General features: G+C 42.3%; 1 protein-coding gene across 7 annotated transcripts in view; it reads right to left on the bottom strand.

Annotated features, from left to right (window-relative positions):
• Window positions 1-27,934, bottom strand: part of EML1 (EMAP like 1) — a 220,703-nt gene that overhangs the window by 38,427 nt on the left and 154,342 nt on the right. For 5 of the 7 annotated variants that reach the window (XM_074393593.1, XM_074393597.1, XM_039469105.2 and 2 more), the window contains 10 exons: window positions 24,041-24,069; window positions 23,065-23,121; window positions 20,489-20,618; window positions 17,365-17,514; window positions 16,326-16,395; window positions 13,583-13,693; window positions 6,983-7,078; window positions 5,209-5,343; window positions 3,961-4,060; window positions 2,758-2,912 (listed from right to left, as the gene is read on the bottom strand). In XM_074393593.1, the coding sequence (XP_074249694.1) occupies window positions 2,758-2,912; window positions 3,961-4,060; window positions 5,209-5,343; window positions 6,983-7,078; window positions 13,583-13,693; window positions 16,326-16,395; window positions 17,365-17,514; window positions 20,489-20,618; window positions 23,065-23,121; window positions 24,041-24,069 (1,033 nt within the window). The remainder of the gene's footprint in view (window positions 1-2,757; window positions 2,913-3,960; window positions 4,061-5,208; window positions 5,344-6,982; window positions 7,079-13,582; window positions 13,694-16,325; window positions 16,396-17,364; window positions 17,515-20,488; window positions 20,619-23,064; window positions 23,122-24,040; window positions 24,070-27,934) is intronic. The other 2 variants (XM_039469107.2, XM_039469106.2) reach the window with 1 other exon arrangement.

Raw genomic sequence — 27,934 nt, 5'->3', positions numbered from 1 at the left:
CACTCCAGCCTAGGCGACAAGATCAAAACTCCATCTCAAAAAACAAGGATACCACAGCCAACTATTGAGTGAGTGATCAAAACCCTAAGCCTCCCTTTTAAACTACAAATATTTTATATGTCTTAGAAGCATCAGCAAGAGTAAGGTTGTTCAGAAAAAGCATTTTCCTAGACAAAATTTAAAAATAAGGAATGCTACACATTAGTTTTCTCTTTACTTTTTACAACTTCTGATAGCAATAGTAGATACAATTTGGAAAGTAAAGAATAATATAGGCCAGGCGTGGTGGCTCACACCTGTAATCCCAGCACTTTGTGGGGCTGAGGCAGGTGAATTGCTTGAGCCCGGATGGTCCAGACTAGCCTGGGCAACATAGCAAGACCCCATTTCTAAAAAAAAAAAAAAAAAAAAAAAGCGGGGCATGGTGGTGCATGCCTGTAGTCCTAGCTACTCAGGAGGCTGAGGTGGGAGAATCACTTGAGCCTAGGAGGTGTAGGCTGTAGATCACACCACTACACTCCAGCCTGGGTGACAGAGCCAGACTGTCTCAAAGAAAAAAAAAAAAAAGAATGTAACACTGCCATAATACAACTTAAAATGGTAAATTCTTTGGCAATGTCACTCTGTTCAGTTTAAAAATCAACATAGATATACGGAATAATCTATGTTAAGAGATAGAATTGCAAAACACAGCCATTAAGAACAATTTGCTATGATGAAGAAACAAAGTCCTTGCACTATAAAAGAACAAACACTGCAGCTTGACCTTGGCGGGCTGCCATTAGGCTCTCCCATTCCAGGGTAAGCAGCAGCCTCCCCTCACTCACACTCTCCAGTGTGGCTTGTTAGAACAGATCTGAGACAAGTTGATGATGGCCCACACTAATGAGGAGGTATCAGATACTAACAAATAGTGAATCACTTTCATGAAATTAGATGGGGCTTCAGAGCTTTCTTTGCAGTTATAATGTGATATAGGCATGTCTATGACTCCAGCAATTCACAATCTGTTCAACCAAATGCTGGCCAAATCTTTTTTTTTTAAATGCTGGTCAAATCTTATTATTAAAAATGTTCTCACAACAGAATCTGCATGCAAGGGGAAGTGATTTCCAAACCTCAGATGAAGAACTTCCTTTATTAAGGGAAATAATCAACAGAACCAAATTTTCACACTGCCAGAGGATAGTGCCATGTTGCTCTCTGATGTCAAATGTAAGTGTTTTGTGTGTATCTGGGTTCAAAGTCCTACAATTTGTCCATTCTAAGTTAGGGATGAAAAGCATCACCTTGGCCATGTGCGTTGGCTCACGCCTGTAATCCCAGAACTTTGGGAGGTTGAGGCGAGTGGATCAAGAGGTCAGGAGATCGAGACCATCCTGGCTAACATGGTGAAACCCAGTCTCTACTAAAAATACAAAAAAATCAGCTGGGTGTGGTGGCACGTGCCTGTAGCCCCAGCTACTCAAGAGGCCAAGGCAGGAGAATCGCCTGAACCTGGGAGGTGGAGACTGCAATGAGCTGAGATTGCGCCACTGCACTTCAGCCTGGTTGACAGAGTGAGACTCTGTCTCAAAAAAAACACCCTTCAGAATGAGGCCAATTTTGCAGTGTCTGCTCATGATTTCCTGAAACCTGGTGGAGAAAATTCACTGAGTGGGAGGAAGGAATATTAGCTGTCTTGCCTCTGGTGCCAGGAATGCAGGGCTGCCAAGTAGGTAATGGAGAGGTCCATTGGGTAGCAAAATGAATCACAGCCCTTGGGAGCATGTTGAGTGCCATGTACAAAGTAGATACTCAACAAATATTAGTTCACTCAATGCAATAATGTCTCCAAAATAACATGCTAGAAATAAAAAGTTAAAGGAGGTGGCTGGGCACAGTGGCTCACATCTGTAATCCCAGAACTTCAGGAGGCTGAAGTTGGCAGGTCACGAGGTCAATAGATGGAGACCATCCTGGCCAACACGGTGAAACCCCATCTCTACTGGGCGTGGTGGCAAGCGCCTGTAGTCCCAGCTACTCAGGAGGCTGAGGCAGGAGAATTGCTTGAAACTGGGAAGCAGAGGTTGGATTGAGCTGAGATTGCACCACTGCACTCTAGTGTGGGTGACAGAGTGAGGCTCTGTCTCAAAAAAAAAAAAAAAGTTAAGCTTGGTGGCTCACACCTGTAATCCAGCACTTTGGGAAGCTGACGTGGGAGGATCGCTTGAGCTCAGGAGTTCCAGACCAGCCTCGCCAACATGGCGAAACCCCATCTCTACAAAAACTACAAAAGTTAGCCAGGCATGGTGGTATGTGCGCCAGCTACTTGGGAGGCTGAGGTGGGAGGATCGCTTAAGCCCAGGAGGCAGAGGTTGCAGTGAGCTGTGATCGCACTACTACACTCCAGCCTGGGTGACAGAGCTAGACCCTGTTCTCAAAAAAAAAAAAAAAAAAGAAAAAGAAAAAGAAAAAGAAAAAGTTAAAAGAGAAGATAGATTTTTATAATAAATCAAAATGTGGGTAATAGTCCCTTGGAAAATTGAGAATAAAAATATTTTAAATATTAAGTGTGTTACAACCTCAAGTTTTATAAAACTAATTCTATTTTGTTAGCTGTATTTAACCTGCCTCCAGGATTTTAATACATTGCTTCCATACAATGTAATTTCATCTAAAGTTTTCAAAACTGTAAGCCACAGATTTCAAACGAATAAAAAAAGAATAATTGTTTAAGGTTAAAAACAAATTTCAGCAGTAGCCTTGCTGACTTACCTCAGTTTTACGAAGTCTTTGATAGTTTCCGCTCCAAGAAATGAGCTTTCGGTCTTTCCCGCCTCCGGACACCAGTGTGCCATCTCTTAACATACAAAGTGCAAAAATGCCACCCTCATGGGCCCCTTGAACCGCATAGCTTATTCGATTTGTGCCTAAACACACCAATAAACCATCATTAGCACATTGTCAAAAGGCTGCCTGCCCATTTTCTAATCTCATCTGACTTTGGTTTTTAAAGGCAATATTGTCAGTGAGCACATCATGGCAATATGAATCTATGAAGATCCAATTTCTAGACATTCACAGAGCACCAGACAAGCAGGAATGAAGGAAAATATGCGAACACTGCATTGTATGGTTGAAGCACCATGTGGCTGAGAAAGTGGGCTGTGAGTTTAGATCCCAGCTCTCTAGTGAGCTGTTTCTCTGGACAAGTGTCTTAGTTACTCTGTACTCAGTTCCCCCTTGGTGGAATGGGGCTGCTGCTCACCCTGCAAGATCGATCTAAGGATTAAATGAACTGCGGATAAGACAACTAGTGCCAAGAGCAGCAGGGATACTGGAAATGTCACCATATGCTTCTGAAATTGCATTTACGGGTCTGTCTCCACCTTCAGCCCCAACTACTCAAACTCTAAGATCCTTGATGACAGGGATGGTGGATTTTCCCTTTTTCCCTGTCCCTGCGTAAGTGCTCATAAACGCTCACTGGCCTTAACTGGACGCACACTTTCTGAGTGATGAATCTCCCTTAGTAAACTGTTTGTTCACGGACAGCAGGGGATTTGGGTCTGACTTGGTGGTATGTTCACAGTGTTTAACACATAATTAGCTTTCAATAAATGTCTGCCAAATGCTATATAAATCAGAATAGTTATTTAAATATTTTATAGACCTATAAGCAGTCATTAATTTCATCACTATAATCTGCCAGTAGATTATACATTATTAATTTCATCATTATAATCTGTCAGTAGATTTCCTAATCAACCTATTCAATTCCATCATAATATCCTGGGTTTAAGGAGCCCTTTGGAATGCTATGAGGTCAGTAACTCTTACTATTCTACGCTTTTCCTCTGTAACCTGAAATTTAATCCTACTCCTATACGTTGTATTAACAGACAATTCTTAAAGCACTCATGCTGAGCTCTTACAGCATACCGCAGACCACTGGCTTTGGGAACAACCACTTGTTACCTTTTCCCCAAACTAAGATGTTGCCACTCGAATCTCCAGTAATGGTGTCTCCGTTTTCAGAGAAAGTCACACAGAGGACGAACTTTGGCTTTTCTTGTTTCTGTGGAATGTAGTTAAAAAAAATGATAGATATAAAATTATATATATAATATATAGGTTAGTAATATATATTATATATAATTTTTAATATATATTAAAAATTAGTAGTGTATATAAGATATAATCCATAAAACCTATATAAATATATCTAATTATAGATATAATTATATGTATATAAATATATAAATACATAAAAATATGTAAATATACATTTAACTATATAATTATATCCACATATAACTATATACATATTTATATATTTCTATACATATATTATTATTAATTTCATCATTATAATCTGTCAGTAGATTTCCTAATCAACCTATTTAATTCCATCATAATATCTTGGGCTTAAAAAGCCTTATATACATATATTATATACATATCTTATATGTATATAATTATATGTATATTTTATCCATGCAACCTATACACATATTCCAGACAACCTTTCATTTGTACTAATAACATCTAGATTCACAGTGGTCTCAAGCTGGAGAGTATCAGCTTCTGTAACTACCCTGCACACCGTGCATTTCCATTTACTATTACATAACTTCTGCTGCGAGATTAACTGCTCTAAGACAAAGTGATTTCTACCAACTCCAAGTGGCTGGGGAATCATAAAGCTGCAGACAGCTCAAGCAGAGGAGGGTTCTGGTCGGGGACAAGGGTGGGCTATGTTGTCAGTCTAAAGGGCAGGGCCTGAGCACCAGAATAAAGATGCCCTTGAAACGAGCCTCAGGGTAGTGGTAGCAGATGGGCCCCTGGGAAGAGGTGCTGTTCCCTGGTGCTCTTGCAGCCCCACAATGTCCACACAAAAGGCACAGGGAGTCTTTATCATCCTTTGCCAAGCCAGGTTGCCTGCCTCCCGATGCCTTCATCATCTGCTGCTCTCTGCAGCCAGCGCCACCGTGGGAGGCTCGGTGCTCCCTGGGTCCACATCCTTTCCCTGCCCTCCCCCGAGGAATGCTCTGTCCTTTTCTTCCCTTCATTACCAGTGTTATCCACCAGATTCAATGTGCTCCCCAACTATGTGAGAGATCCTGAGGGATCGTGTTGATTACCACAGCCCCCAGACAGACGCCTCTAGCCAACTGCATATACCACTCGGAGAAAGACAAAGCAAAAGGCATAATTTAACTTCACCTCGAATAATCCTTGCTTCTTATTCAGGGAGCTTCCTTCTAGTGTCCAAAAGTAGAGATGCGACTTTCCACAGGTGACTATGATGTTGGTGTCCGTGGGGTGGAAATCCGCAGCGAATACAGCTTCATTAGAGCACTATAGGAAAAACAGGGGACTCGGATGCCTCATATCTCTTAAGGTGCATAAGAGACACGTAGGAAAATAAGTCAAATCTGAGTCACAAATAAATAACAAATTCAAGCCAAGCAGGATGCCTCTTGATTACTTCCCCCATTGACTCCAACTGGCTAGAAACATCAAGTGGATGGTGTGGACCCTAATGCCGCCTCCTAGTCTGTCTCCCCCACTGGACAATGAGCCCTTGAGGACAGGGAGCACACTTGAGTCCTCTGTCTATGCTAGGGCCTCTCCCAGGGTCAGGCACGGAGCGGGCATGCAGCATGCTTTGCTGAGGAGGGAGTTAGAGCACAGGGACTAAAGAACTCCAAGTGTTTGCTCTCATCTGCCAGTCATGGGTTCCCAGTCTGGCTTCAGGACAGAATCGCCACAAATGGTAAAATGCAGATCTCTAGGCCTCACCCCCGCATCTAGTGAATGCAACCTCCAGGGAGGGCCCAGGAATGGATTTCACAAAGGTCCATTGTTCCTGGCTGACTCTGGCTGCCTGTTTCCCCAGGGAGTCCCTCCTAGTTCTGCCTCCTGGGACACTGCCTGCGGCTCAGTGACCCAGGCTGGGGTCCTGTGGAATAGATCTAACTCTTCGGGTATCACCTCCACCACCCTCAGCTCACATCCTAACTTCTAAGACCCGAACCTTGGTCTCCTGGATTGGGCTCTGATCACTGCTTCTACTTAATAATCCAGTTACACATTCTTGAGCCTGGATAATAACCTGCCTCTGATGCCTTCTAACCCAGCAACATAGCAAGAAGCATTTAAACACCTGCCCAGAATATCAGAAGGCAGGGCTAGGGCATGAACACAGGTGTCAGGGAACATGCCTGGTTAGAATACAAGGCCTGCCCCTAGACATGCAGGAGAGAAAGTTAGGTGGGTAAGGATATCTAAGGGTAAAAGAGGCAAAGATGAGAAATCTGAATTCAATTCTATAGAAATAGGAATCCAATAGAAAACAGAAATAGAAAGATATCAGAAAGTCAAGGCAAGGGAATTTGACATATTGTGCAAAATGGATTAGAGGCGGTCAAAGAGGTCCCAAGAGGCCCCTTGCAGGAGGAATCCCATTGGGAAGGATTTGGGGTTCAGTTGGGGGCTCCCGTTGGTCTTTCCTGAGTCTGTTCCCCTTTGGAGGAGCCCCTGTGCTCGCAGCCCCTGTCTGTACCTGCCCTTCCTGCAGCTGCAGGGGCTCAGGCAGTGAGGGCACCTCACGTCTAAGCAGACCTCCAGGAGTCCATGTGCCGTGCAAGCACACAGCAGGCGCATGGGGTGTGTCAAGCAAATCACAGAACTAGCCAGCAAATACAAGATTGGATGGATTAATAGGGTAGTGGCTATAAAATGAGGAAGAAAACAATCTTACAGGCATGGTGAAAAGAGAAAAAAACCTAACAGGACCTGGGGTTAAAGTCCCATGAGGGGACAGGGGCCGGGGCCAAAGGATTCTAAGGTGAAGGCATCATATGCAAGGGCTGGGGTGGGAATGGGCCCTGGAGCCCGCTGAAAGGGGGCTATAGCTATGCCAGGGCAGCTCTGGAAATTAATTAATTAATTAATGAAAACATTAATGCAGCCTGGAAAAGGCTTGGAGCATGACCTTCACATCGGCCAATTTTTCTTCTTTCTGCCAGTCCCATACAGAGAGCACGTGGTCATTGGAGTCATCCACAGCACAGAGATTGGTTCCTCCATTCTGAAAAGAAAGTTATTCACAGGAAGACTACATCTGAGAATAAAGTGGGTTGAACATGATTAAAAATGAACAGCACATTTTATTTTTAATAGTCTGCTACACTGTAAAGAATACTCATCCAATGCTTTTGAGATCTGCTTTTTTTCTTTCTTTCTTTCTTTTTTTTTTCTGGAGACAGGGTTTTGCTCCGTCACCCAGGTCAGAGTGCAGTGATGCAATCATGGCTTTCTGCAGCCTGGATCTCACAGGCTCAAGCAATCCTCCTACCCCAGCCTCCTATGTAGCTGGGACCACGGGTGAGTACCACCACTCCCAGCTAATTTTTATTATTATTATTTGTAGAGATGGGATCTCCCTATGTTGCCCAGGCTGGTCACAAACTCCTAGACTCAAGCAGTTCTCCTAGTTCAGACTCCTAAGGTGGTGGTTAGGAAGTATGAGCCACTGTGCGTGGCTGAGCCACTGTTCCCGGCCGAGACATGCTTTCTTGGCCAGACAGAAAGAGTAGGTAAATGATGGGTAATGAAGAAACAGGGGAAGGGAGGGACCAAGGGCTGTCTCTTCATCACTGGGTTCCATGAAAACAAGGGCCCCTCCTAGAGCAGACAGTGCCCAAAGCAGGCACAGCACAGGGGCTGTTACCAGCTGTGAGCCTGGCCACTGTGGGGCTGCACGAGGACTCAGCACTGGGGGTGTAAGTGCACAGGAGCACGGGGGTTATCTTCGGGTGAACACGAGCACATGTGTATGGATACAGATTTCTGAAGTGGTTTAAAAGAGTGTCTGCTGAACCTGCACATCCTGGGGAAGGCTAGAAGACCACAAGGCCCTGTCCAACCCCTGCTTGTGTTGAGGTTTCCTGCCAGCCACGATGGGATTGTCAGAGGCATTTGAGTCAGAGCAACACCATATTGAATGGGGGCTGGGTAAAAATAAGGTTGAGACCTACTGGGCTGCATTCCCAAATGGTCAGGCATTCGAGGTCACAGAATGAGATAGGAGGTTGGCACAAGACACAGGTTATAAAGACTTTGCTGATAAAACAGCTAGCAGTAAAGATGCTGGTTAAATCCCACCAAAACCAAGATGGTGGCAAGTGACCTCTGGTTGTCGTCACTGCTACACTCCCACCAGCACCAGCACCATGAAAGTTTGTAAATGCCATGGCAACACCAGGAAGTTACCCTATATGCTCTAAAACGGGGAGGCATGAATAATCCACCCCTTGTTTAGCATATTATTAAGAAATAACCATAAAAATAGGCAGCCAGCTGCCCTCGGGCTGCTCTGTGTATCGAGTAGCCAAAATCAGCCAGTTGGTGTGTACAGATGATTTTTCTTTTATTCCTTTACTTTCCTAACAAACTTGCTTTCACATAATGGACTCACCTAGAATTCTTTTTTGCTTGAGATCTAAGAACCCTTTTTGGGAGTCTCTATGGGGACCCCTTTCTGGTAACATTTTTCTGGTGACCATGAAGCAAAGACACTGAGGAAACCTCCAACCCAAAGGCTGCCCTTGGGTAAGTGATAGGGTCCAGTGACATGTTCCTGGCAACCACAGAAGGGACAATACTGAGAAAACCTCCCATCCAAAGGCTAACTTTGAGTAAGTGGTGGGGTCCGGTAACATCCTTCTGGTGAATCCCAAAGGGATGATACTGAAGAGACCCATGAACCAAAGAAAAATCATCTGTACACACTAACTGGCTGATTTTGGGTAAGTGGGGTGCATATACTGGGGGAAAGGATGGGATTGGGTTAGAGGCCCAATTTAAGAGTCTCTCCTAAGACAGAGTGGGTTAAAGGCCCCTCTTCATAACAGGCAAGAATGCTTGACAGACTTTGGGTTCGAGGCCCAACTTAGGAAGGTAATAGTCCTTCCTAAGATGTAGGGGGTTAGAGGCCCCGTCAGTAAAGTTCCTTTCAGCTAAGAACAGGTTTGGCATTATGGTATGTTAACTGCTATTCTTTTTGGATTAATCTGCTTTGCACTCTTTGCTGATGGCTAAGAGTGACAGAATTAGGCATGTACAAGATCATGGGACATGGGGAATTTTTTCCTCCCCAAAAGGGGAAACTTAAGAGCTGATGGGACTCCTGGCAAAGATCCCTTCATTATCAACAAGCGGCCACCTGAACTTTTCAGTGTCGCTGCAGTGGGCAGGTCTTTCTGTGGCCTCCCTGAGCTCTTCACCTTCCCTGCCCTGCCACAGGCAATGCTCTTCTCTCTCTCCTTTCCCTTTCCATGTTTTCTGTTACTCAGGGCCACCATCTTGCCCAGAGACCGTAAGCTGAAACTCCTGGTTGGAGGCTGGATTAACAATGATGGGGCCAATCAGGGGCATGTTTGAGCTTTGCCAATTTGATATTGGGTGCTAACCTGAATGGCTAATGTCTACGTTTTGTCATATGTATTTTGCTCTGGCCAGGATGGAAAAAGATAATTTTCCATTATGATGCAGCTTGGCCCCCAGCGCTATGGTGCAGCTAGCCGGGTCACTAGGGCTGCTCAGGGAAAGGGAACCCAGAAGCCTGCCATGCCAGCAAAAAGATAAGAATTTCTTATAGTCAGGCTTCTGGCCTTTCTCTCTCTCCCTCTCTCTGTGCAAACTGGTTGAATGAATGGTAAAAATCACTGTTTATCTCCTGCAAAGTTTTGATTAACAGGAAAAAAGGATTTGTGAGGCTAATCTTAAGCTGTAGAGAAGCTGTTGTACTGTGTGTTATAAATTTGTCTTTCTATATCATTCTGTCATAGAGAGGCGTACCGTAGGATAGAATGTGGGCCTAGGACCCTTATAAGCCCACTGTTCAAGACAGCACAGCAAACTGGTCAGTTATAAATTTTGCTGCAGGTACCTGAAAAAACACTAGATAAAGTTTCTCTCTTATCTTGTTTCTTGTCCTTGGGAGCTTGGCCTTGTAACCACATGGCAGTACTTTATCTTGGTCTCTGCTATCACAATGGTAGCCTGGAATCAGTGTTCAATTCCGAGCTTAGGGAATGAGGCCTGTATTTCCTGTCTATGTATTTATATGTATTATGCGTGTAATGTTTGATTAACTGGCGCAATAAGAGCTTAAATCAAATATTTTGTCAGAAGAGTAAAAAGTGTAATGCCTTTCAGTTCACATGACTTAAGTAATTTTTGGGAAATAAAAACAGTTTTACATATAAAATGAATACAGAAAGTGAAATCTGTTTTTGGTAATAGATTATAAGAAGGCATGGAAATGTGGGTTTTTTCGGCCTAGATTAAAAGGTTAAATGATTGCTTTAAATTAGATAGGCTAAAGCTGAAGGTTTAAGCAAGCTGTTGAAGGTTTGTGAAAAATTAACCTTGTAAAAGAAATTCTGTGTGAACATACTGGCTAAAGTTAAAGGGGTATTATTCAGTTTTTCTGTAAATTAAATGTTGGAATAAAAGCACAATAGATTTTTCTTTGAGCAATGATCTGCTTTTTAACAAAAATTGTAAGGGGTTAATAAAAGGTTTATAAAAATCTTGCCTTACGGTCATACTGATTAAAATTGAATAGATTGGCCAGGTGTGGTGGCTCACGCCTGTAATCGCTGCACTTTGGGTGGCTGAGGTAGGTGGATCACTTGAGGTCAGGAGTTTGAGACCAGCCTGGCCAACATAGTAAAACCCATCTCCACCAAAAATACAAAAAAATAGCCAGGTGTGGTGGTGTGCACCTGTAATCCCAGCTCCTCAGGAGGCTGAGGTGAAAGAATTGCTTGAACTCAGGAGGCAGAGGTTGCAGTGAGCTGAAATCGTGCCACTGAACTCCAGTCTGGGTGACAGGGTGAGACTCTGTCTCAAAAAAAAAAAAAAATTGAATAGATTTGTCTATAAGGTTTTATTAAGAATATTTAACATCAATAGTACACTAACATAAAGGTGAAATTTGGCTTGATATAAAAGTCATACAGGAAGCACTGTCAAATAGGAAATTGACTTTCTTTGGGCTGTTTGTACAAATATGTTACTGGTATGTATTCCAAAATTAGGTGAAACTCCTATAATTCTGATATAACTTACTGTATGTTATTAATAGTTGTAATTGTTACAGTAAATTATTGTATGGTCCAGGAGTAACTGCATTTCCTTGTCAATTGTGGTTTTAATAGTGGCTGTCCTAATACTTTTTGCCATTCACAAACAATTCTTCTCTTGTTTTGGTCCTATTTAAAAGCTGGCTTATAATCAGCTATAGGCCTTTAACAGGTGCTCTTCAATGCAAGTTTCTGATAACTTTCGAAGTTGTAACATTAGAATAGAGGAAAAAACTTTCAGGACTCTCTTGGAGGGTTCAAATGTTCCTGAATCTCAAAGCAGAACAGGAGTTAACTGCATGAACCAAACCAACAGTAGACTGGAGTCACCTTTTTCAACTTTGCTTAAAACGTTGCTGATCCTTTGTTTTTTTCCAAAGTCAAAAAAAGCTTTTCTTTTGAGCTATTTAGAGCTTTTAACAATCAAGTATACTGCTATGAACAAAATTTGAAGCATATTTGTTTCTCTCTACCTGGTTTCTCCAGAATTTAAAAACTATGTATGAATATTCTTAATTTATGGCAATACTGTTATTTGCATAAGTGTAAAGAATCTGCTTTCATTTGTAACAGGACACAACTAGAGAAACTGGTTATTTTACCAAGGCTTTGCCTGGAATGGCATGCTTTCCTTGAAGAAATCAAATTTGAATTGCAGAGCCAATAGAACCCCCTTGGGGGAAACTGGCCTCATACCTTGTCTCCACAGTCCTGTACAGGGTTCCTGACTTATGGTAAGTAAAGAATGTCACTTTCTCACAGGCTCAGGAGCCAAGTTATCTTGGGAACTCCAAGAGGAGGGGAATTTACCCAACTCATAGGTATTTGAGGATATATAAATCCATGGCTGGGCTTGGCTTTAAAAAGGTCATCTGAGATTCCTTATGGAACAGCATTCCATCAAAGCAAATTTTAAAAGCCTATGTGCAAAATAATGATTCTTGCTGCACTTATACAAATAATGAAGCCAAGTATATAAGACTTGGGCTTATTTTTGCAAACAGATCAGTCTTACGGTTTGTCTTTAGTAAAAATGAGAGACTGGAGAGAGAAATTATGTTTCAAGAACTGTGGTATATTTGTTATTAGATTCTAGTCTCATCAGTTATTTTTAAATTTTTCTGCAATTTAGACTAACCCGACTTATTTCTATGAACCAACCAGTGATCTCTGACTGCTGCTCAGAATAAATAAGAGTGATGGGTAATGTAAAATCTGGATCAGTATTCTAATTCTGGACACATTGGAATCAGCTAGGTTCCAACAGTTGCCCAGTTCATAAAAAGCCCTCTTACTTAGTTTACTTGGGATAATCTTGTTTATTCTGCTTTACTGTTGTGGAATATATTGCTGTTGTGTAGGAATGCAGGATTAGCTTACTCAATGTTTTCTTAAATTGAAAACTTATTAATCTTCCAGATATCACCTTGCCATACTGATGCTTTCTGACTGAGCTCTTCTCTGCCCCAAATACAAGAGACCCTAACAGTTAGGCAGGAATATCGTCACTCCTATTCAGCCTGAAAAAGTTACAAAGATGAATCTTTGTCCCTCTACAACCCTTAGGATTAAGGATTCTCTTATAAAAGGGAGGGGAGAAACATCAGAGGTGTTTGAACCACAGCAACTTGAATAGGAGCTGGGTAAAACGAGGCTGAGATCTACTGGGCTGCTTCCCACACAGGCATTCTAGGTCACAGAATGAGACAAGAGGTTGGCACAAGACATAGGTCATAAAAATCTTGCTGATAAAACAGCTTGCAGTAAAGAAGCCAGCTAAATCCCATCAAAACCAAGATGGCAACAAGAGTGACCTCTGGTTGTCCTCATTGCTACACTCCCACCAGTGCCATGACAATTTACAAACGCCATGGCAACATCAGGAAGTTACCCTATATGGTCTAAAAAGGGGAGGCATGAATAACCCACCCCTTGTTTAGCATATCATCAACGAATAGACATAAAAATGGGCAACCAGCAGCCCTTAGGGTTGCTCTACAGAGTAGCCATTCTTTTATTCTTTTACTTTCCTAATAAACTTGCTTTCACTTTATGGACTTGCCTTAAATTCTTATGAGAGATTCAAGAACCCTCTCTTGGGGACCCCTTTCCAGTAGTAGGATGGCAGAGACACTCTGGAGCCACCCTCGAAGGGAGCAGGTAAAATTCAAGGCCAGAGCAGGCAAACTTCCTTAAGGAAAGTGAGGATGATGTCTTTGGGGGCCTCTTTTAATCATTAAACCCATGTGGCTGGAGACATCTGATTGGCCCTGATGAGACATGTATATGACCTCGGACTGAGGGGTCCTGGGAAGCAGGAATGTTTCACAGTCCAAATCTGTACATACACCCAGACAGTTATAACCCTTCCTCTTTAACCCTGAGTTGATTCTCTACTTCTTGTGGAAGAAGACAGGAATACCCACGGGGCACATACTTACAGATTTTGAGAATGCAATACAGGTGACTGCTCGGTCAAAAAAACCTATACCAATGACGTGGAGAGTATTCAATGTCACAGAATCCCAGATGCGCACATGTGGGGGCAATTGCTGTTCAGAAAAAAAATGCAGAGCCATCAATTGTGATGATTATACACATGTCTTTACTTTGAAGCTACGTGATTATTTGGGCAGTAACTTGGACTTTGTCAAAACTAAAGATCTTTATCTGCATTTCAAGAGTCTGGCTTTTTATGTAAATAAAACATTCCCAGTGGCTTCAGGAGGTGGAGAGCTTTGTTGATAATTTAACAATAAGGAGAGGTCTACTGAGTTTTAGAATTTGAATGGCCAATTTTTGACAATAGTACCACAGGAACTGACACTTTAATTTGTGCACTAGATGTGTCTGAATCTTAGAAATGAAAAATGACAAGTAAAATGGAATCTTACATATGCCTTATTCTTTTAAAGTCTGTTTTGTTGCTAAGGTGTCACCATGCCTAAGTTCATAAGATGGTCACCACCAAATAATATTAAGAGCTTAACAGGCTGAGTGTAGTGGTTCATGCCTGTAATCCCAGCAATTTGGGAGGCTGAGGTGGGTGGATCACCTGAGGTCAGGAGTGTGAGACCAGCCTGACCAATATGGTGAAACCCTCTATCTACGAAATATAAAAAATTAGCCATGTATGGTGGTGCACGCCTGTAATCCCAGCTACTTGGGAGGCTGAGGCAGAAGAACTGTTTGAACCCAGGAGGCACAGGTTGTAGTGAGCCAAGATTGCACCACTGTACTCCAGTCTGGGCAACAAGAGCAAAACTCTTTCTCTAAATAAAAAATTAAATAAAAGAGCTTAACATTCTTGGGCAAAACAGACACCAATTATGTACAAATAAGATTTAGAATTGTTAGAATTGTTTTAAAATCCTCTCAACTGTGTTCCTAGGTTATTTACACTAATTTTTCTCTTCCTTAATAGAAGAAAGCATCATAGAGCAACCGGCATATTTATCAACAAGAAAAGGTGCTGGCATTGAAATTAGCACAAACACTAGGCAGGCGTTAGGTGATCCAGGTTCTAGTTCAGTCTAATCTCTAAGTAGCTGGGTGTCCACAGGCATTCACTGGGCCTCTGCGGATTTCTCTACGGGTAAACTGAAAGACAGCTATAACATTTTTCTCTGGATCTTAAGTTCTGATTCAATTTCAATGCCAGAAACTGAAATATACTTTTAAGCCACTAGAGGGAGGGACAAATGGCTTACCACTAATTTCAAAGAATTTTTCAAGGCCATTTAACATTAAAAAAAAAAGAGAGAGAGAAAGACCCATTCTATTTAAGTGAATTTACATAATAGTGGTCTGATTTCCATTATTTCTCTTAACTATTTTCAAGTATAAAATATTAATAAAGGTCAGGCGCAGTGGTTCACCCTGGTAATCCCAGCATTCTGGGAGGTCGAGGTGGGCGGATCCCTTGAGCCCAGGAGTTTGAGACCAGCCTGGGCAATGTGGTGAAACGCTGTCTCTACAAAAAATACAAAAATTAACTGGGCAAGGTGGTATGTGCCTATAAGCCCAGCTACTCAGGAGGCTGAGGTGGGAGGATTGCTTGAGCCTGGGAGGCAGAGGTTGCAATCAGCCGTGATGGTGCCACTGCATTACAGCCTGGGCAACAGGCTGAGTGAGAACTGTCTCAAAAAACAAACAAACAAACAAAAAAGTTAATGGAAAATAGCATAAAATTAATATTTAAAATCTAATGTTATTAAAATATTTTCTGAAATAGGGAAGTATTCATTTTTTTTCTGGATGAAAACATGTTGAGAAAATGGATGTACTTAAACAAATTACTTTTCAGATAAAATATTATGCAACAGCAAGTGACATAAAGTAGATATCAAAAAAGCTACAAGCTCCCTCTCTAACGCCTTAACATGCAAATTAAAATCTTGCTGAAGTGCTTGCAAAATTTGTGCTAAAAACCTCCTAGTAACTTTTGTGACTTGCACACAGACACAAACTCCATGGGGTAAAGTCATCATTTAACAATCACAGGACAGGGCAGAGGGTGGCTGAACTTTGGCAAAATGTTGTATATTAGAATTATTATTTATTATAATTTTAACTTCATTAAAATTATAAATTTTAATGCTTATGTATATAAACAAACATCTTAAGAATTAGTGAATTCTTTGTTCAGAACAATGCTATTTAAAAATCTGATGAAATCAAGACGCACTCCAGGGGTTTTTAAGGTCAGAGTAAGTATTTTTTTTTTCTTTTTTTGAGACTGAGTCTCTCTTTGTCACCCAGGCTGGAGTGCAGTGGCACAATCTTGGCTCACTGCAACCTCCGCCTCCCAGGTTCAAGTGATTCTCCTGCCTCAGCCTCCCAAGTAGCTGGGATTTCAGGCATGAACCACCGTGCCTAGCTAATTTTCATATATTTTTAGTAGAAACAAGTTTTCACCACGTTGGCCAGGCTGGTCTCAGACTTCTGACCTCAAGTGATCCAGCCCACGTTGGCTTCCAAAAGTGCTGGGATTACAGGCGTGAGCCACCACGCCCTGCCACACAGTAAGTCTTCTAATTTACAATAAGAAATTCTAGTGAGGGGTTTAGAAGTTTTCAGATACCATAATTATATCTAAGCAGCCTTACTCCACAGCATAATGTTTTCTAAAAATTACTCTGTTGCCAGTTCATTACAAAACGGTGAAAAGGTAATGTAACTCACTTTTCCATCCTTCGATGTGCCTGCGACTTGTCCTGTTGCTATCGTGATCCGATCAGGATGAACTGCTAGGCTAAGAAAAGGATATTTATAAAACATCTACACGTTGCAGTAAGTTTTACTTTTCCCTTGCTCAAATATAATCTAATCAAAAATTTAAATATAAGAAATACATAATGCCTGACTTCTTAAAGACTCACAACAAATTCTCTGAGCACCATGGCGTTAGACAACTAGTGCCTATTTCATTTCATCTTAATTCCCTTATTTCTTCTTAAGAATTTTCAAACTTAAGGGAAAAGCAACCTCTGTTGGGAAAATACTATTTCATCCTCAGAACTATACATTAGTCTGCAATCTTTATTAAGAAGCCATGTTGAGTATATCAAATAGGAAAGATGCCATCTTTCACCAACAGGATTTTTATCATTGACCAAGGAACCAGGACAAATACAAATTATAAATCCACCTCTTCATGCATCCATCCTTCCAAGATAAGTAAATTGCCTACTTATTTTATGTATCATCCATAAATCCCCATTGTGGAAGACACGTAAAATTATGGGAGGAGCTGACTCAGCCACAAACATGAGGCAACACGTTTTTATGTTTATCAAAAAGTAAAGACCCAAATTAGAACCCTTTAACATATGATGTGTTAAGAAGGTCTCCAAACAGGTGGCACTCTTTGTTGATGTAATGTGGTCCCTTAAGCTCATGTGCTGGTGAGGCTGGAAAGCTAAGTATGAGAGGTGTTTCACAGAGCAGAGTAGCTAGCAGACCATACAGAGAACACACAAAAGAGCTTTCCCCAAAGATCTCACTTCCTCAGACCCTCTTCCTTCTCTTTAGTTATGTCCCAATACCGACCATGTTCTGCTAATACTATTTCCACCTGTGCAATAGAAAACACATTTATTTATTAATTTTTTTAGAGACAGGGTCTCACTGTGTTGCCCAGGATGGTCTGGAACTCCTGGCCTCCATCAATCCTCCCACCTCAGACTTCCGGGTAGCAGGAATGACCTGTTTTAGGACTTACCACTTCACATCATCGTTGTGGCCAGCGTAATGCCTCTGCAGCTGCTCCTCCACATTGTATAACACCACCACGGACGCGATGAAGTAGACGGTCTCTCCCGTGGGAAGCAAGTACAGGTTGTTACGGCAGTCTCGACCCCTGTACCCATAGCTTTGTGGATGTCAAGATAAAATGTTTTTTCCCTTTTAAGAGCTCACAAAACATCAGCTTTATTCAACAGGCATAGGCAATAAAATATCATATAACTATTACCATTAGTGCCACTAATTTAAATAACATGAAATTGCAAATACTCGGTGACAAATACACGTGACCCCCAAAAGGCATGAAGTAAAGTTGGAAACAGTCATTGATGTGATGTGAATGCATATTTTTACAAAGTTGGTTTTATTTTTAGAGAGATATTGAGTCAATTATTAATCTTTTAACTATAATCTATGAGCTAAATTTTTTTACTAAAAAATTTCTTTTTTAAACATGATAAAGGTACTTACAAGGGTACAAATGACATATACACATGCACTCGAGCATACATAAAAGGTAAAACAAAAAAAAAAAAATCAGGTCCCTCAGCACCTTTGGGATAAGAATCCCTGTTAAAGTTTTGGCATTATACTTCCAAACCTTGAAAATTATTTTATTTTGAGAACAAAACATCACTTGAACTTAGATGTAAAAAGTAACCTGGTTAAAAAAAAAAGCCATTTATTTTGAGCAAATTTCATTGCTTTATGTCTTCTAAAATATGAACAGGAAGTAGGCTGAATAAATGTTTTGAATAATGTTTTCCAGATTTGATGTAAACATTGAGTAAACCACTACTGACTAAAAGACAAGCTGAAGCACTTCAATTTCATGTATCAAAATAGATTCTAAAACAGGTGCCCGTGAATGCCTATAACATTTTAATCTGAAAAAATTAAAAATGTATTTTTGGGGAGAAATTTAAGTACAGGTAGAAATTTTAAAAAATTTCTAAAGAATATGATTCTGTAATCTCAAATAGTAATTCTTCTAAGTGAAGTCAAAATCAACATCTTATGATCTGTGTTCCAGGCTTGGCATTACGTACTCAACAAATATTTGAGGGCAAAAAAAAAATTTTTTTTGGCCTTAAAATCTGCATAGACTGAAAGGTGGTCTCTGTAGGCGTCCTCTAATGTAATAAGGAAATAGAAATAAATGGAAACATGATCAACATTTAATTCATCTTTTTCACAGTTTCTATTTTCTTATCTTTCGGTTGTTTTTTTCCCTGGAAGCTCACTTTTTTAAAACCTCATACCATGAAGCTGCCAGCAACTGTTTCAAGAACATTAGTTATATGGTTGATTCAGATTTTTGTGGCCTCGATTTTTGGGGAGTCTTTTTGATCTATATTAATATATATATATTTGGGACAGGGACTTGCCATGCTACCCAGGTTGGAATTGAACTCCTGAATCCTTCCGCTTAAGCCTCTTCTTTAGCTGAGACTACGGGGTGCATCACAGCAGCTATTCCTTTTTTTAAAATAAAAAAAAATAGGATGATATCTACATGACATGTCAATTTCATTTACATCATTCATTTGGCTCCCTTCATTCAGTACTTTGATATTCATATTTTTCTATCGTCCCTTCAGTCAAGGTCACTCTTGAAGTTAGACTCCTAAGGCTGGCCAAGGCCATACTTGGTTTAAGGGAAGAATGCTAGTCCTCCTTTCAGAGTACCCCTCTTTCTTTGTTTGGGTTTAAAAACTTTTTTGCCGTGTGGTTTAGTTTCAATTTTTGATATTCCTATTCCCTCATTCATAAGTACAATATTTTCCTGCATTGTTGCTGTTGTTTCCTTATAAATATATAGTGCCTAGTTTTCCATCTGTCCCTGCAGAGTTGACTAAGTATATGGTAGCTCCTGTTAAGAATAATTGGCTTGGCCGGGCGCGGTGGCTCAAGCCTGTAATCCCAGCACTTTGGGAGGCCGAGGCGGGTGGATCACGAGGTCAAGAGATCGAGACCATCCTGGTCAACATGGTGAAACCCCGTCTCTACTAAAGATGCAAAAAATTAGCTGGGCATGGTGGCACGTGCCTGTAATCCCACCTACTCCGGAGGCTGAGGCAGGAGAATTGCCTGAACCCAGGGGGCGGAGGTTGCGGTGAGCCGAGATCGCGCCATTGCACTCCAGCCTGGGTAACAAGAGCGAAACTCCGTCTCAAAAAAAAAAAAAAAAAAAAAAAAAAAAAAAAAAAAAAAGAATAATTGGCTCGGCTGGGTGTGGTGGCTCATGCCTATAATCCCAGCACTTTGGGAGGCTGAGAGGGGCAGATTACAAGGTCAGGAGCTAGAGATCAGCCTGACCAACATAGTGAAACCCCTCTCTACTGAAAATACGAAAATTAGCTGGATGTGGCAGTGCACATCTGTAATCCCAGCTACTCAGGAGGCTGAGGCAGAAGAATCGCTTGAACCCAGGAGGTGGAGGTTGCAGTGAGCCGAGATCTTGCCACTGTACTCCAGCCTGGGTGACAGAACGAGACTCCATCTCAAAAAAAAAAAAAAAAAAAAAAGAGTTGGCTCCTGGCCAGGTGTGGTGGCTCACACCTATTATCCCAGCACTTTGAAAAGCTGAGGTGGGCAGATCACTTGAGTCTAGGAGTTCACAAACAGCGTGGACAACACAGGAAGACTCCATCTCCTAAAAAAAAAAAAAAAAAAAGGAAAAAAATCAGTTTATTCTCATTAGAATCTAAAATTTTATCCCTTCTTGATTATTTTCACTGTTTGCTTCTTTATATATTTTTAACTACTACTGTCATTCTTTTGAAAAGAATAAAATTCGGACCAGAAACTAGTGATTCATTTTCTTCTGACAAAGAAAAAATCAACTCATACAATCATATAACATCTTCATATTTTCTTTTCAGGAAAATAATACATTTGAGTCAGAACCACAGCTATTCTGCTCAGGAATGATAAGTTGAAATAGTAAGTTTTGTTATATTAAGTTTTAAAAATAGGAGTAAAACATTTTGTTTTTTAAAAGCTTAAGAGAATTTAAGTTTTATGAATTTCTATAGTTAACATCAAGCATTGATTGACTGATAACTTCATGTAAGACCTAACTGATGAACAAAGGATACACCCATTCCAGCTTGAGTCTCTTGGCTGGAAGTTCTACTTTTGCTTCCAAGTTGTAAGAATCCACCTGGTCTTTGGGCATGTACATGGTAACAGGGCGTCCACGAAGAAACATTTTTACATAGCCTTCTTCTACAAAAAGAACAAAGATGTCAGTAAGATATCTCAGTGCCCAGCGTACCAGAAAATAAGTGCTGTACCCTCTCTAGCCTTTTGGTGTAAAAGAGAAACTTTAACCCTTCTGTCATTTCTAATTGATATCCTAGGGAAAAAAGTAACATAAAAGTAAACAGTTTTGTTTGAAATAAAAGTCTGCATCTTGTTTGCTTCTGATATTCTGTTTACTTAAGTACATGAGATATGTATGAAATTACGAAAAGCAGGAAGGAACTTGATTCCAACAGTGATTTTCCATGAGGTTTTACTGCTTACACACTTTCTTTTCCCATCAGTAGGGGAAAAAATGCCATCCCTCTAAAATTCAGCTAACACAAGAAATCCACTTAAAGTTTTTGAGTTCAATGTATACACAATCTCACTATCCAAAGTCACAAAATATTTTTCAATATTTAAATGGATTTGTTATATTGCAATGTAAAAATATATCTTTATGCATCTTTTAACTGGACAATTCTTTTAAGTGTAAAGAATACAACATCAGCAGAAGTGCATGCTAGGATGCAACACAAAAAGGAAAATGCTGAAAGAAAATCTAGATATGGAAAACAAAAGAACAAAAGACTCATTAGAGAGAGAAATCAGGATGCAAACCTCTCTAGAACGAACGTTTCCATAATAACTTTTACTATTTCAATAAATTATAGGGACTAAAGTAAATATCAACAATATATTGACACAGGGTGACTCCTAGACCGTAAAAAGAACATCTTGGGGTGTTCTGACTGGAGTTCTCAAGATATGGTAAGGGCAAAGAAAATGTCTTTGAGCTCCTGGTGAATTCCATTCAGATTCAGAACTCACTGAATTCTGAAACTTCACTGCAGATCAAAGGACCTGGTCTTAATGGCATTTAAATTGGGGAGTTGGAACCAGGGATACCTGTATACAACTCAACAGAAAAATCATCTGCAGGGAGGAAATTGGCAAGGAACAGTTAGGAAATATAGGAAATAATTATAGTACAAGTCAGTTTTAGAAGTCTTATTCTCAAGGATTTTCAAACAATGCCATACATGCAATATTATTTAAATATTGAGAGGGCATCCCAGTTTTATGTTATTGTGTGCATGCGCCTCAGGTCTTCAATGCATGCATGTGACACACTCTTCACACTGCATATTAAGACTGACGTTGAGTCAGAGTCATGAACGTGATCATCCCTGCCTGTGTGTGCCAGCCACTGTGTCCCATGGATCCTCCCTTTGAATGTCTCCCACGCTGGTGCCAACTTCCCCAGATGCACTGGGGCCCCATCACCACAGGCTCTCTTATGGCTCTCCCGGGTCAGCTGACACACTGCTGCCAAACCCACCAAGGCTCAAACCAGATTTTATGGAGCCCTTCTTCCATGTAAATTTCTTCACCTGCTCTCCTCCTTGCTGGATCCAGCAGGTCTAAGTGCCCTGCTAGGCTCTCACCGCACAGGACCTCATCTGCCACAGCAACCCACGGGGATTCTCCCTGGGGCCAGGTGTGTCTCTTCGCCATCCCCTACACCCTGCCTTATCTGTGCTGCTGCTCATGCTGTTCTCCTCTGAAGCTTCTTCCCTTCCTTAACTCTCACCTAAATCTAAGCTCAGAAGGGGCTGTGTGGCTACCACAATTGAAGAATCTAAAGCACCTAAAAGACTGACATTGTTGAAAAGAGGGGCAAGAGACTGGAATCGACAGCTAAATGAAGAGAAATTCTGGCGACTCCCTTTGTAAGAGAATCAGTCCTGCCAGAAAGGTCACAGAATGTAGGTCAGGAATCAAGACAATATAATGCTATTTCCACAATACATAAAAAAGCACACCGTGGATGTATATAACCAATGTCTATGAAATATCCACCTGAGTATATCACAGGTATGTGCTGATTAAGAATTCTTAGGACTGCGTTTACTTACTGCACAATTTTAACTTACCAAACTAGGCAAAAAACAAAAAGCACTGAAGTTAGCCTTGGCACTGTTTTTTACTGGTGATTCAGACAGGCTACATCTAAAATCAAAATGCAGCCAGGAAAAGCAGTGTTTGTTCCAGGCAGGTTAGGATAACAGCAACACGCCACCAAACCAAAGGCGCTAGTGGGAAGAGGCCAGCAGCAGTGCACGGTACCAAGTCAAACAGTGGGACATCCAGGGGTGGCCCTATAGCTCTCTTAAGGTTTATGTAGATGAAAAAAAATTCCTGCAATCAGCCAATAACCCATTGGGATCCAAATTATAGCCACTCATTAAAGCCCATCCAGGTAAATGCTCAGGGATGCTTTTAACTTAAAATGAATCCAAGTGGTTTGCAACACAAAAACATTTTCATACAAGGAGAGCATCTGTTTGCCTGTATGAAAAAGGTTTCTGTAGCCTGGGTAACAGCTTTGCTCAGAGAGCTATGAGGTTTCAGAAATGCTGCCTACCTTTGCAGTGTGTCACCCGGCGTTTCCCTTGTGATTTCGGAGACAGAGACAGAAGGGCTAGATAAAGAGACGGTGGTGTACTGCAAGTGTGGCTGGCCTGCCTGCCCCAGAGCCGGGGGCACTCACTAGCCCGCAGGCTGACACCTGCCCTGCCCCCCAGTCTTTATTAAAATCTGGACACAGTTCAGGGATCCGAACAAGTGTGCTCACGATGTGGCCCTGCGAGCCCACGGCAATTATATTTTCAGTGAGTAATTTCATGCGTCCTGAAAATGAAATAAACTCTAAAGCACATGCTGATAAATAGAAAACTTTGCCTTTTATGTTTTAATTCTGAACTTAAGAAAAAAACTCGAACAACTCAATGAATGTATTTAATCAATTACATACTTATCCATTTCCTGCATCTTAAGTGCATTTCTAAATAAGGTTAAGATGCTAGACAACAGCATCTACCTTATTACAAAAGGTGTTAAAAAAGATATATGGAAAGATATATATGAACTATTAGTTTGCAGTTTAGGAGATCATAGGCAGAAAAAGAAAAGCTACTTTTAGACAGTTATATAACTCGAAGCATAAGAAACTTTCCCCTAAGAGAAATGCAAATGTTGATGACAGAATCTAGTTAGTAAGGAAGGAATAACCAAGGCAACAGAAACCTGTTACTCTAGAAATTCCATCATGGGCATAGGCAGTGGCATTCCACTCCTCTCCTTACTGGCCTGTCTTACATTGGTTTTGGAGAGGGCAGATGAAGGGTTTGCTCTTTTTGACTGTTTATGGGCAGTCTTGCTGTCACTATCCAAGCTGTTCAACTACCAGGTAAAAAGCCGACAGCACTCCATCCGCTCTGCACAAACCAAAGCTCCTGTGTGTCCAAGGCTGGCCCCTGAGGCTGGCTACTTCTTTTGTGTCCCTTGAGTCCTGAGGAAGTGAGTGAGGGGTGCCCATACAAAAATTAAATCAGACTTACCTGCACTGAATACAGGCTCCTTGGGTTTGCTGTGAAAATAAAGCAAGAATAGTTTTTAAAGGGCGCTGTGGGTGTTTAATCTCATTCACTTCAGACCCCATAATCACAGCTGCCGTAGTCTGCCGCACAAATGCTGCATAGGTTAAACACGTTAATAAGAAAAATGCAACCAATTTCACTGCAAAAAGGAACACACGTAAACAATCATAAACACTCTCACAGGTGCAAGAGACTGAAATCCTAACTTATCACCAAAGTTGTGCTTTTTGTGAGTGCAAATAAGTGTTTTAGGGAGGAAAAAAATGTGGTTAATCAAGATGGGAACGGCCCTGTCTGAGTAAAAAGGGTTGTTTTTATTCCCCACCCTTTTATGACAGATTATTTAAATAACTTATTTAAAACTAGCAAATTCCTGACAAAAGATCTTCTAGTGAGGCCTTTTAGAGCTCACTTCCTAAGTAGATGGGTGTTCCGAGGAGGACAAGCAGGAGCAGAAGGTAGCGGGGGAGGGGGGAAGGGGGAAGGGGGGGTAAAAGGGTGTGGTGCCCTCCAACTCAGCCACGTCTCCGGAGAGGTGGGGACACCCCTGCTGACTTCAGCCACCCTGGGCATCCACCATGAGCAGGTGAAACCACACAGTGACAGCGCTTGGGAAACCAAACCCAGGAAGGGTTCAAGGACAGATAGCTGCAGACAGACTGGACATCCCTAGGAGCAAGCATCCCACAGGATAAACTTCCACAAGGAGTCCCTGAGGGCAGAAGGAGAAGTGGCCGCCACTGCAGGCCCGCTAATTCCTGCCTGGGCACCCCTCCCATGACACCACCTTTGGGGAGATGGCACCCTCTTCATTCCAGACAGGGACAGGAAGACCCAGAGAGCTCCGGTGTGGGGGGTGACCCCTTGACCTCAACTTTGACTCCAAAGTTCATGCTTTGCACCACCCAGCTTCCTTGACTTCTGCCTGCTTTAAGATACAGAGCAAGACGCAGGAAATAAACAGGAGCCAAGGGGCACACTGGTTTCACTAGAGCGCCTTAAATGCTTCTAGGCGCACATATGCATGTTGTGTGCATGTGTATTTAAAACAAAAACTTGAGCAGATATATTCCTAATATTACTCCTCCTTAATTTTTGACTTGAAACACAAGGAAAAACACGAGGAATAAAAACTATCCTTAATCCCTTAATTACTATAATGTAATAAGTAATATTATATATTAATATTCTTGAGTTCCAAATAATTTCATGTAGTACATGGGGTAGGATGGTGGAGCCTACTACTTAGCTGAAGCTTTAAAAGTGGTTTACTCTGTTCAAATGTGTTTTAAGTAGTTTCATAAGCTATAGGCTTAGTTTCCTAAACTCTAAACTATGGTCATTGAAAATACCACTATAAAGGTATGGCACAGCCTTTGAACCTAAAAGCCCAGGATTTACGCTGGCCTGCAAGGTCCTATACAATCTCCACCTGACCCCCTTATTCTTCTGAATCATCTTCCTTCACTATGTGGGTAACCCTCCATCTGGGCACCGAGGAAGGAGAGCTAAGCAGATCCCTGGCACAATTAGTGCCTGAAGAATATCTTAGTTTATAGTGTTACTATTCAGTTATTTCCTTTATATAATCCTTTATACATAATAACATATTCGTCTATGGTCGGAAAAATTAGTGCCTGAAGAATATCCTACTACTTAGGTATTTCTATCCATATATATATATCTTAGTTCACAGTCCGAGGAATGCCTAGAGCAGACACGGTACAGAGCATGAATTAAGGAATACGCAGCTATACGTATACAATTATATCTTGCTTATGGTCAGAGGAATGTCTAGAGCAGGCATGGCGCGGAGCATGATTTAAGGGAAGAACAGTTGTACCAGGACAAGAATCTGGCCCAGGTGGTAGTGCCCCTGCCTGAAAGGGCATGCGCTACATGGCAGGTTGGCCCAGGTGGCTGCGTTCAGTATCGTAAAGATACCCGCTGTATGACAGGCTTGGAGCAAGAGTCACTCCTCCTGAAGAGGAGGTGCAGTACCCTGCGTACAGTTCTTGTGGAGAGCTGGCCTCTGGCAGGCAATCCCGCCAGCGTCCGAGGGCCTAAAACCCCTCCGGTATAATCGCGTCTTGGTGACTCTGAACCTTGTCAGCTCTGTTGCTACTGTGCTGACTCAAAGAATCCTCCTACAGAAATTCTCAGAAGCCGCCAGCAGGTGGTGGTATACCCTGTCAGCTCTCCAGCTCCTGTGCCGACTGACAAAGCATCCTCCTATAGATATCCTTAGAAGTAGCCTGCCCATAGATAAGAGATGATGCAAACTGCAGCCTCCTTATTGCACACTGCCCACCTCCTCCGTGACCTAATGGGGGTGGACCCCTTGGTGCACACTGCCCACTTCTTTGCCTCGGTCACCTAACGGGGTTGGGCCCCTTGCTTATCCCTCAGGTGAATGTCTTGACCCTATCACTATCCTTAAGATGACCTCACTCACTACCCTGCCCCCTAACCTAGACCCAATAAATACGATGTTCGGGGCCTCGCCAGTCTCTGCTTGCAAGTGGTGTGGCCCCCTGAGCCCAGCTGTCTTTTTAAGTCCTTTGGTGTCTTGTCTCTTTATTTCACGGATCCAGCGCCTCAGCACAGCGACAGGGGATACCCCACGACCCTGTAGGGCTTAACCCTACACACTATATTCCCTGCTGTTCTGGAAACCTGGTCCAGCAGACTCCGTGTTAGGCGTTGGCTCGTGGTCCCTCCTGGACTATCCTCCCCAAAGACAGCGACTCTCGGGCCACTGCTTTAGCAGCATGTGTGTCTTCCTGCTCCCTGCTCCACACTGCAACCCTCCTCAGGCCTGCTCACCACACCCCTGCCCCTCTGCCTTATTTTTCTCTGTGGCACTTACTTGCCCCCTGCCTTCATGTTGTTTCTCCCACCAGGAGACAATTCCACAGGGGCAGGGATCTTTCTGTTCGTGGCTATATTCCCAGGACCCTGGACAGTAGGCAGCGGCTGCCCTGGTGTGAGGCCTGGAGCTGCTGTGGAATTCCTCTCGGCTCTCCCTGTCTTTAGCCTTCAGCAGGCCCCAAGGATCTGTGCCTGGCGGGTGGTGGTGGGTGGGCTCTCAGCAATCCTGCCCTTCCCCAAGACACAGACAGCTGCTGCCGGGTACCTGGTGTGGGGCTTGGTGTGCAGATGGAGTTTCTCTCCGTTCTCCAGGTCCTCAGACCTCACTGTGTACCCACCCCTCAAAGGGCTGTCTCTCAGCTTTCCTCGTCCTTCCATCGGGGGTGGCCAGCTGCTGCCTGGCACTTAGTTCCAGGCCCCGCACGTGGAGAACGTCTCTCAGCTTTCTTCCTCTGTCCTCTGCGAGAGCAGGCCTGGCACACCTCTGCCTCTGTGAGTCTCTCTCAGCTGCCTGTTCTGCTCCCAATCCACCATGCACACTCACTGAAGTCTGTGGAAAAGTGGAGTGTGTTTGTGCGGGGGCCGGGGGGGTCCCTGTGAGCCCAGAGTTCCTGAGAATTCTGAACTCTCCTGCCAGTCCACACTCAGCCCTTCCCATTTCTATAGCTTCAGCTGTTTTCCTACTCCTATCTACGAGGGTTCCCCTTGTCTTCCTGCCACTCTGCCAAAGACAAAAGCAGCCGTGGGGCCTGTCCTCCTCTGGGGGGCTAGCCACTTTTCAGTAACGTTTCAGTTCATTATACTACAGATACTTTCTGCCCTGTGCTCCATGGTGGGCTTAAAATAGCTATGGTATTGTAGGTACCTGAATTATTCTCATTTTTAGGGTAGGTGTGACATTCTTTTCATTTTCTGTGTGCTAAGCAGAAGCAGAAGAAATCTTAACTCCAAATTTCATATATAATATTAGATTTACAGGCAGAA

Source organism: Saimiri boliviensis, chromosome 2 (assembly GCF_048565385.1).
Source record: "Saimiri boliviensis isolate mSaiBol1 chromosome 2, mSaiBol1.pri, whole genome shotgun sequence".
NCBI lineage: Eukaryota > Metazoa > Chordata > Mammalia > Primates > Cebidae > Saimiri > Saimiri boliviensis.
This window is presented reverse-complemented; position numbering and strand designations above follow the sequence as displayed.